Below are 10604 nucleotides of genomic sequence, written 5' to 3'. Positions count from 1 at the left end.
CACTCCCGCTCGAGGACGACAGGGCCCTTGGGCTCCCAGGTAGCAGGAGCGCTCTGGTAACTAGACAGATGTTTGCGGAGGAAAAGCATGCTGGCTCTCCATAAGCCTCCACGAGGCACCGGGATGTGGAAAGGCCTGGCAGCGAGGCAGCAAACCTGGGTCCCAAGCCCAGCTCTGACCTCCGCTGCCCCAGGCTCGGTCTCCCTGTCTGGAAATGAGCGGCACCATCTTCACTCGGTTGGAAGGGCTGCTTGTGAAGCAAGCAGATTCCAGGGCCCCACTCAGACCCACTGAGGCCTGGGCCTCTGCATATTTCCTGGGTTCGGGTCCCTGGAGGGTTTAGGAGTCGCTGGACTGCTTGAGCCTGAGGCCCGGCCAGTGTGGAGGGTGCAGGGCTGGGCTTCTCCTTGGCTTCTAGAAGGGACGCCAGGCATCTCAGGTGAACAGGCGAAGAGGGGGGCGCTGGAGGGGCCTGAGACAGGCAGACTGAGGAGGCTCAATCCTTGGTCCTCAAGGCAGGGAGGGGTGGGATGGAGCAAGAGGGACAGAGGAGAGTCTGAAACAGTGCAGGACATGTGGTCCAGACGGCAGCCACGCGGGGGTCCTCTGCCAGGGGAGGGGCTCCATGAGGGCAAGGGGGAGGCAGGTGGGCCGGCGTCTGGCCCCGCTGCCAGGTGTTTCCTGCTCCCCACCCCACTCGATCTTCACGCCACAGGAGGCAACCGGAGCTCGTAAAGCGGCGGCTCCCCGCGAGACGCAGGGCTCTCGGAAGGGGCCGTTGCCCGCCCAGCCCCCCTCCACAGACTCTGGGGCTGGGGGTGCCGAGGGAGGCCCCATCTCACAGCCTGTCCCTGTAAAAATCCTGGGCGGGGACAGGGAAGCAAAGCCGTTTATAAAGCTTTAAAACCGTTTATGGTCCCGGGGGGCAGATTAACAATTCAGCTCAATCCTCGCCAACTCGTCTTGGCTGGCGGTGCGTGGAGACTTGGGGCGGGGGCTGGGGCCAGGGAGCTGGAGCAGGAACGGCGGCAGCAGCCTCCACCAGGCTGTCACTGGACCTGCCGGCATCCCGCTGTCCCTCTCCTTCCTCTCCCGGCCCGACCCGGCCCGGCCCATCAGACCACCATCCTTCCAGGACGGCTCAGAAGCCTTCTCCTCCAGGAAGCCCCCCACGGTTCCCCTGACGCAATACTGCCCCCTGAGCCCCAAAGCCCTCCGTTTGTCTCTGGGCACTCGGAGTAGCCATTCCCAGGACACAAGTGTCCAGGGGACACTGGATCAGCCCGGTTTCCCTCTAAGCTCCCAGGCAAGTTTATCGAAGTGTTTGCAGTCCTTCCCCTTCTCTGCCCCCCCTTGCGGGATGCCATCCTGATTTATTGCTTGGACCAGCAGCTGGCATTTTTTTCACATTCGTGATTCTGAAACTTTGTCACGCATCTCAGTTATCCGGACCCCTCATAGGCAGGGCTGGTTAAAGATACAGACCTAGATCCTTCAAGTCCAGAGCTGGCAGGACTTGGTTTTCTAAATCCTCCCATACCCATATTACAGAGAAGGAAACTGAGGCCCAGAGAGTGGCCTGAGACCCAGGGTTACCAGCAAGTGTATGGCGGGACACTCCCCCTCCTGCCCACCCTCGAGGGCAGGACAAGGGCCCCTCAGGCCTGGTTACCTCAGTGTCCAGCTGGGCAGTGTCCCCAGGCACAGGAAGGAGGTCTGAGAGGCGACAGCTCAGCGAGGACAGCAAGGTGTGGGACTTGGGGAAAGGGTCCTCTGGTCGCAGTTCTTCCACTGACTTGCTGTGTGAGGTCATGAATGTCTCCCCCTCAACGGTCACCACCCCTGCACTGGCCTCAGCTTCCCCCTACACCACCCATTAAACAGAGGGGTGGGACATGGTCCCTCCCAGCACTGGCACTTCAAGATTCTGTGAGTTGCATTAAAGAAGTCCAGGAAGGCTTCTTGGAGGAGAAGGCATGTTCTGAGCACTGATGGCAGGGGAAGGCCTGGAGAGGCAGAGGGAAGAGCATCCCTGGGGTGGGGCACAGTAAGGGCATAGGGGTGGCTGGAGGGTGGCGTGAGGGAGGCCATGTCACTCTCGGGGGCTGTTCGGAGTTGACCGTGGACTGATGTCAGGCTGGGGCCTAAGCGAAGCTGCCAGCGGTGTGCGTGCACGTCTGCTGCGCGGGCCTGGTCCCGGGAGCGGCGCCCGGCTCGGGCGTTGCTGCCCGTCGGCGTGCGTGTATCTGCAGAGTGAGGCTGAGACGCTCCAGCTGGACGGGGCAAGAGTGTTGGAGCCGTGACTGCTGACGGTCCTGGGCGCCTGGCCGGTGCCGGCGCCCTTCCCATCGCGCCGCCAGGCTGCCTGTGGCTGGAGGTCCCCCACCCAGAGCCGGGTAGAGCGAGGAGCCATCTGTGTCTCAGACCCGGGGAGAGGCTCCGTGGCCACGCCCTCAGGGACCTGAGAGAGGGCTGAGATGCAGAGATGGAGACACAGTAACAATAGCAAACTGAGCACAGCACACCTGCCGCGTGATGGAATCCTCCGTGTTCTCCCGTTTTACAGAGGAGGAAACAGGCACAGAGAAACGGAGGTATTCGAAGCCCCACGCTTGCAGCTAACTGGGGGCAGAGCCAGGCTGGCTCCCAGGGGTCCGTCCGGCTGGGGTGTCGGGGAGCGCTGAGTTTAACTCCTGCACTACCTCCTTGACCTTTCCCAAGCCCAGTGAGTTCCCTCATCCCTGAAGTAGGGCCATAATGATGATCTTTTTGGGGGTACAAATAGCAGAAACACACTCAAGGTGATGTATTCACAGCAAGAGTCACTCTGCGGATCTCAGGGAGGGAAATGGAACCCCGTGAATTGGGACCACAGCCTGGCTCTCTCTGGGCACCTGTGTCCTTCCTCTCTTCCCCCCTGGACCAACTCCTCTGGCTCCACACACATGCCACCCTGGCTGCAGCCTGAGCCCCCATGTCTCTACCCGAGGTCAAGGGACCAGCAGGGACTGGCCAGTCTCCAGGTCCATGTTCCACTTCCTGGGAGAGAGAAGAGGGCTGGCCCAGCTTGGGGAGGCTGGTGCCTTTCCATCCCAGCCCCAGCAAGCTGTGGCCAGAGGGGCAGCAGCAGGGAGTACGGAGGCTGCTGAGGCCCTCTGGGCCTGGGAGGCCCTGGATTTCCCATGGCAGGCGGTGGGTCACACGTGGCTTTCAGCTGCGATGGGCCCATTAGCCAGAATGACACACATGGATCGGTGGCCCTGAATGGGGGGCTGGGCTTTGGCTGGGTCACCGGGAGTGACCCTGGCCTTCTCTGAACCTCGGTCTCTTCTTCTGCAACTTTGGGGTCCCAGTGCCTGCTCTGCCCTTCCGCGGCTGCTGCAAAGACCAGGGAGAGCTGTCAGGGGTCCATTCCACTGCCTGCTTTCTGGCCACTCCAGGGTCAGGCTGAGACAGGCCGGGGTGTCCCTGTGAGCCCCCAGGAGGGAAGGGTTTGGGGGCGTGGGGCGCAGCACTCCTCTGGCAGCTGCGTGCTTTGCTTTGCCTCACCTCTGTGACGAGCGTGAAACGCATCTGGACAGCAGGCCTGGCCCTGCCCAGCGTCCCCCGCTGGTTGCTTCCTCTGCACACCCAGCTCCCTGGATCCGGCCCCGGTCGGCCTGCACCTTTGGCAGGGCTGGTGGGCCAGCTGGCCTCAGCCACCCTGGGGGCCGAGGAAGGTCGGAGCTGCCCGGCAGGGCGCCCAGAAATGCAGGGGTCCCTGGGGCTCCTGCTCTGTCTGTGTGGCCTGCACTGTGTCTTCCTGACCGGGCCCTGTTGGTCCAGCTGTCTGGATCTGCCTGTCTGCACCTCTGTCTCTCTGAATTTGGAGCTGTCTGTGAGTCTGGGTCTCGTTGTCTCGTCGCTTTGGGCCTGTCTGGATCTACCTTTCAGTCCATCTGTCTGTCTGCTCGGGGTCTGGGTTCCCATCCCAGCTGTGCCTCTGACGCAAGACGCCCCCCCTCACCCCCCCCCCCCCGCCGCTTGTGAGCACACGTCCACGTCCTCCTCCACCTACAGACCGGCGTCCCCGGCGTCCCTGCCCGGCCACTCCCTGCCAGGCCACTTGACCCTGCAGACGAGCCTGCAGGGAACCACTGAGCAGCCAACCTCACCAGGCGGGGCTCAGCCTCCCTCACTCCTGACCCACCGACCACCCAGACCCCCTGAGTCTCCCAACGAAAACCCCGTCTGTCAGTTCTTCTCACACATTCCTGGAAGAGAAAAAATCGGCCCAAATTCCAGCAAGTCTTTGGCAAGGCTTATCAACAGCTTTAGAAACGTGCACACCACAAAGCTCTTCACTGCACGTTCCTGTAATTGCAAGACGTGGGAAGTAACACAAATCCCGGCCCGCAGGGCCTGACTGAGTGAGTGGGGCCCCTCCACGCAGCGGGGCGAGCTCTAGGGGCCCCTGGGGATAATCCCGCCCCTAGGGAAACGTGGTGTATCTGGGGAGAGACTACTGGGTGAAAAGGGAAGGTATGGAGGGTGTAGATAGAATGCCACTTTCGCTTAGGAGGAGAAGGAAATCTATATTTGCTTATATTTTTAGAAAGAAGCAATGGAAGGATAAACCCAGAACTAAGTGAAATGGTTACTTCTGGGCAGAGTAGGGTGGGCGGCGGCTGGGGGGGGCTGGGCAGGGAGGAAGCAAGACCTCTCTGAATGCACCTGGTTTTATGCTTTTGACTTTGGAACCAAATGTTTTCTACAATTAAAGAGCAAAGCTAAATCAGTTTTTTTTTTAAAGAAAGTAAAAACTAACTAGAATAAATGAACCTGAATATCAAGGTGGTGGAAAGAAAACCATACTAAGAATTATTTCAAGTGACTTTGAAACAATCTTTTTACTACATATCCCTAAGGGGACAAGAACAAAAAGAATAACATAAATATCAAATTCCATTCGGTAGACTTGTTAGTAAAAACATTGGTAACACTTCTTTTAAATTATTATATATGATGGGAAAAAGCAAATAATGAAGTGCATGTTATTAGGAAGTAAAATTTGCACTGTAAAAGTCACATAGACATCACATTTTAGCATGTAAAAACCCTTTCGTCTCTAATTTTAAATGGAAATATCAGTATAAACTCATGTTCATTTTTCTCTTCCTTAAAAAAAAAAAGTCTGTCTGAGCTCTGGCCACCGGAAAAGCCTGGAAACCCAGGAGCAGCTAGCACCCCTAGTGCCCAGACTGTGTTCTCTAGAACCACTTCCCAGCAAGAGAACCAAGGTGTCCCAGGAGATAAGCTGGGACATCTTATGCCTAAAAGCAACATGCCATCAAGGGTTAGTGGGGTCCCACCAAAATGACACCGGAGTCAACTTGGAGGTGCTTCCAAACCCACGGTCCCAGTGGGATCATTTGAACATCAAAAAGAATAATGACTGCAGTGGCTTAAAACACATCGGATGTATATAAGTCAGTGAGATCACAATGATACTGTAAAACAACCACAAACCTCATGGGGCGCCAACTTATTTTGAAAATTGAAAAAGTTACGAACTGAGCGTCTACGCCTTTCCTCTGCAGACTGTCTTTCAATATTACCGGATAGGTAATGGGGAAGGTTCTTCAGAGAAGAACCAGAGCTGATACATGCAGAAGAAATGATAGCATTTGAAAAGTCGCTATTTGCAACTCCTAATGAAATAACAGCCGTCGGCTATGATTTCCAGCGGCTGCTGAAAGGATGAGGTGGAAGGCTGATGGGGAATTTTACGGTGGGAGGATTGGGCTGACAGCGGCTGAACCCACTGGCAGATCTCAACGTCACGACAAGAAGGACAGCATGGGGCCCTGAAAGTGAAATGATAGGAAGCCAGTTTAGAGGGCAAAACCATGATAGAGGAACATATGAAATGGTGCTGGGAGAAATGCAGCCAGTTCTAGTACATGGAAAATTCTGTAAGATAAATGACCCAGTTTCTTCTATAAACAGCATGGGGCGGGGAGGGGCGAGAGTGGATGGGAACTATTCTACAGTCAAAAGAGCCAAACTGGATCCTGATTTGAACAAACCAACTGTAAAAAGACATTGCGGAGATGACTGGAGGTTTTTTAAAGGTCCTCACCTGTCAGATTCTGCACTGAAGTATTTATGAGTAAACTAATACACTCTGGGATTTCCTTTAGTGAACTCAGTCGCCCGTGCCATGCTGTTCCCCTGGCGGAAAAAAAAGGTAAGGGATGGAAATTGAGGCAGGGTGTGGCCAGCAACAACTGGTGCCCGAGAGATGATTGTTAACCGTCCAGGGATATGGCAAGCCGGTTATTAACGCTTGGTCACTTGAAATGGGCCACAGTGAGAATATTTACAGCACAAGCGTCAGCAAATGCTACAGGTCAGGGTGCTTTCACTCCAAGAACTAGTTTATCAGCACCCGGCCAGACAGCGCTCACAAGAGCACCGCTGGTGACAGCCTTGTCCATTCTCTCTACTTTGTGTGTGTTTGAAATTTTCCACAGTAGTTTACGAGGGGCACATCCTTAGGCCTAGAAATCCCACTTCTAAGAATTTATCCTGGACAGGTCACTGAAGTCGGTCCTGCACTTCAAATGGCTTCAGTGTTTAGCTACGCAAACATTTATGGAAACATTGGCTTAAGATTTGTTTTTTAATGGCAACAGCCTAAACACCAAAAAGGAGTTTGGTTTTCAGTTTTGAAAGATGAGAAAGTTCTGGAAGTCGGTTGCAAACAAAGTGAATATACTTAACACTACTGACTTGTACGCTTAAAAATGGTTAAGATGGTAAATTTTATGTCACGTGCATTTTACTGGCCATTTGAAATTTTAAAGGAAAGGGATCGGTTATGTTATAAAATGGAATATGGTTCGAAATTATGTTACAGAAGAAAATTTAATGATAAGGAAAAATAAGGATGAGTTGGTGAAGTGACAGAGCAGGTTACAGAACCACACGTTCAGCCTGCCTGCATTTGGGTAAATTTTCAAATGCGTGAGCTTGTCGCCCAGGCTGGACGTGTGCTAGGCTGAGCGCTCACATACGTGCTCAAGAAACCTTCACGGAACCCCGAGAGCGAGGGGGTGCGCTGTTCGCATCATCTCCTACAGAGGTGGAAACTGCTGGCAGAGGCAGAGGCAGAGGGGGATGTCCCGCCCGACCCCCAGGCCCAGCCCCTGCCTCCTGCATGCAGTGGGGTTTTCTGTTTTCCCTTTCGGAGCGCTTCCTCAGCCTCCTAACCTAGAACAGCTTCCTTTTGCAATGAGTTGACAATGTGGTGAAGCTGGTGGTGTGTGTTGCAGGCTGTTGATGGAGAAGGGGGCGGATGACAGCCGGTACTGTGGTCATCACCGGGGGCATCTTGGCGACTGTGATTCTGCTCTGCATCATCGCGGTTCTGTGCTACTGCCGGCTCCAGGTACTCCGGGAGCTGGGGGGGTGGGGGGGGGTGGGGTGGGGGAGGGAAGCCCGGAGGGGGCCCTGCAGAGGGAGGGAGCCAGGGCCCAGGAAGGCGGAAGAGTCAGGTCTCCAAGAAGGTGCAAGGCAGACAGCATCCCCGGACTCCACCTGTGAGGGCTCAGTGATGACGGCTCCCTGCGAGGTGAGTCCGCTGAGGCTCAGAGAGGGTAAGGGCCTTTGCCGATGTCACACAGCTGCCAAGCGGGGAGCAGGGGTGAGCCCTTGGGCTGTGCTACTCCACCACCTGTGCACTCCCTGCCCCACCCACACTCTAGGGCTGTCCTAGGTCCCCCGCATCTTTCTTCCCGAGAGAGGAGAGGAAGCCACGTGCGTAGGGCAAGGCAGCACGGCTTGGTGCCCTGGAACTAGATTGGGACCAGACTGCCTGGGCTCGAATCCCAGCTCTGCCGCTTCCAGGCTGCCTGAACCCCCTGTGCCTCAGTTTCCCCACCTGCAAAATGGAGTTGGTCGTTGCACCTGCCCCCGGTTGCTGTGGGCTGAAACGAGCGAACCCCTCACTTAGGGATCCCAGGAGTCCGGGGTGCCTGGATTACGAGCTCCCGTAAGTGGTGGTGACAGGGACACGGGTGTCTGAGCTGGGTGCATCCCGGCCCCCTCTGGATGCCGCACGCGTGCGGCGAGGGTGGCTGGGGAGCTGGCGGTCACAGTGGCCCTCTGCCCACAGTACTACTGCTGTAAGAAGGAGGAGTCGGAGGAGGACGAGGAGGAGCCCGACTTCGCCGTGCACTCGCACCGCAACCTCGTGCTGACCGACGGGCCGGCGCTCTACCCGGCCGCCTCCACCTCCTTCAGCCAGACGTCCCCGCAGGCCCGCGCCCTCTGCCGCAGCTGCTCCCACTACGAGCCGCCCACCTTCTTCCTGCAGGAGGACGAGGGCGTGCGCAACGGCGGGGAGCGCGTCGCCTACAAGAGCGTCAGCCGGGAGGACGTGGCGCTGCCGCCTGGGAGCTTCGGGGCCCTGCAGGCCCTCAACCCCAACCGCCTCTCGGCCATGCGGGAGGCCTTCTCCCGGAGCCGCAGCACCAGCACCGACGTCTGAGGGCGCCCCTGGCCGCCGACGGGCCCTGAGACCATGGTGGGGTCCCCACGGCGTCCCAGCCTGGCCCTGGGCCCGGACCCGGGCTCGGCCCAGCTTTCCTCACACCCGCGTCATCACGGGGGCCCGTTGGGGAGCTCCGGGGCTCACTGCGGGGATCAGACCCAGTGAAAGTAGCGTGGCCGCCCCGGGTAGTGGCCACCGGGGCCTGGGTCTGGAAGGGAGGCGGGCATGATGCGGGCACCGGTGAGCGGTAGCATCCGGGTGGCAGGCTGCAGAGTGAGGTAGGGCTCTGGAGCATAGACGCCAGGCTGCCGATACCAATGCTGCCATTAGGGAGGGGGCGGTGGAAGGTGGCCTCTGTCTCAGCCCCAGCAAGTCGGCCATCTCTGGCTTCACCGCCTGGCCGTATCCCGCCCTCCCTGGGCCTCAGTCTACCTGCTTGTTCAAGGAAGGGGTGGTAGCCGCGATGCTAGGGGCCCTGCAGCGCAAGCCTTGCCTGGCGACTGGGGATCAAGTACCCCGTCCCAGAACAGGGCCTCCCCCCACCCCTCCCCCCCCCACACCCTGGCTTTAAGCGCCCGGCCGGCTGAGACACTGGTTGATTGAGCTGGGTCGCCCCCCGCGCAGATCTCCCTAGAAGGGGGAGTTCCCTTGGGATGCACAGCCCCGACTGGCTTTTTGGTGAAAATGGAGTGGGGAGGAGGCCGTGTGCTGCTCCCCCGGTTTCGGGAGTGTCCACACTAAAATACCCAGTCCGGTCCTCAGCCCTGACGTGGTGGGGCGGACAGAGCCATGGACCAGGGGCTAAATGACCCACTGACTCCCCGTGAGACCTGGGACGGGCCCCCCACTCCTGGACCTCAGCCCCCCCGGAGCCCTCCTGCTTTCGTGCCCCGGGGCATAGACCCCAAGCTCTGCCACCTGCCCAGTTTCTCAGGAGGACCTGGGAGCAAGGCCTCAGGCTGCCCCTTCCCTGCTCCGGCCCCGTGTGCACGCTCCCCGCAGGGCTAGGGGCTCCCCCGCCGTCCAGCCAGAGAAATGCCCCAAACCCAGGGGCACCGCCCGCGGGGAACGCAGCCCCGTCCACGCAGAGGCACCGTTTCCTCTCGGCAGCATGGCCCCCAGAGTCCGCTGCCCTCTCCCGGGCTCTCTCTGCCTCTGGGCCCAGCCATGGCGCCAGCCCTCACCCTGGGAGGGCAGCCCCGTCTGCCCAGGAAGACGGACCGGGCTCCCCAGCTAAGCCACCTTCCTGAAAGACAAACCTCTGGGGCACGTGGCTGTCCCCGAACTGTGGGTGGCCTGAGCACCGCACTTCTTGTTCTTTCTCCAAAGTGCTGCTGAGCTGCGACTCCGGACGTGAGCAGAGTTAGGAAGGCTTACTATTTTCGGCATCATCGATCCCCCCCCCTTCTTCCTTTCTCCTCCTGCCTCAGTTTGGACTCGCTAATGGAATTCATCCCCAAGCTTCCCCTTCCTTTGTCAAACCCCATGAGTTTGTTTCTGATGCATTAGCTTGGCGGGGTGGGTGGGGGCGGGGGGGGGTGGTGGTGAGGGTCAGGAGGTGGCACTTCCTGCGGCTGTTCCGTTCGGTTTCCTATTTCCTTTTCTGGTCTCTGGCCTCTGTGTAGATTCCTAGATCCATTTGACATCAACACGCACCCATCCATCCGAACTCCCCCAGCTCCACCGTGGGGACCTGCGGGGAGCTGCCTGCTCCCTGACAGAATCGAGAGCCAATAAAACTCCTGACACCATGCGCTGTCTTTGGTCTGCCTGACATTCCAGGCCAGCCCAGACCCCTCTGCGGCACTTCCTGGGAGGGGCCGCGTCCAGCCCAGCACCGGGCAGAGTCGCCCTTCCTCTCCCGTCCAGCCCCGGGGGTCAAGGCACTGCCCAAAGGCGCCCGGCCGCAGCCACGTTTGGTTTTGATTTTCCCGGGGTGGATGTGTCAGTCTTCCATGATTGGAAGCCACTGGCCTAAACCCTGAGCTCCTGGAGGGTGGGTGGGGGGTGACAGGCTGAGCCACCTGGGGCAAGTGACTGACCTCTCTGGGCCTGGGTCTTAGCATCA

General features: G+C 58.4%; 1 protein-coding gene across 1 annotated transcript; it reads left to right on the top strand.

Moving 5' to 3' along the window:
- Window positions 1-7339: 7339 nt before the first annotated feature.
- Window positions 7340-8533, top strand: FAM163B (family with sequence similarity 163 member B). Its single transcript, XM_061199665.1, has 2 exons — window positions 7340-7432; window positions 8159-8533. The coding sequence occupies exons 1-2, from the start codon at window positions 7340-7342 to the stop codon at window positions 8531-8533; spliced, it is 468 nt and encodes a 155-aa protein (XP_061055648.1).
- Window positions 8534-10604: the final 2071 nt, after the last annotated feature.

Source organism: Eubalaena glacialis, chromosome 9 (genome assembly GCF_028564815.1).
Source record: "Eubalaena glacialis isolate mEubGla1 chromosome 9, mEubGla1.1.hap2.+ XY, whole genome shotgun sequence".
Classification (NCBI taxonomy): Eukaryota; Metazoa; Chordata; class Mammalia; order Artiodactyla; family Balaenidae; genus Eubalaena; species Eubalaena glacialis.
This window is presented reverse-complemented; position numbering and strand designations above follow the sequence as displayed.

What these genes read in the sequence shown, in the direction of transcription:
- FAM163B (XM_061199665.1), top strand. Translation starts at nt 7,340, where the DNA reads ATGACAGCCGGTACTGTGGTCATCACCGGGGGCATCTTGGCGACTGTG. An exon ending in TGTGCTACTGCCGGCTCCAG is followed by an intron (nt 7,433 to 8,158) that starts GTACTCCGGGAG and finishes CTCTGCCCACAG; the next exon opens with TACTACTGCTGTAAGAAGGA.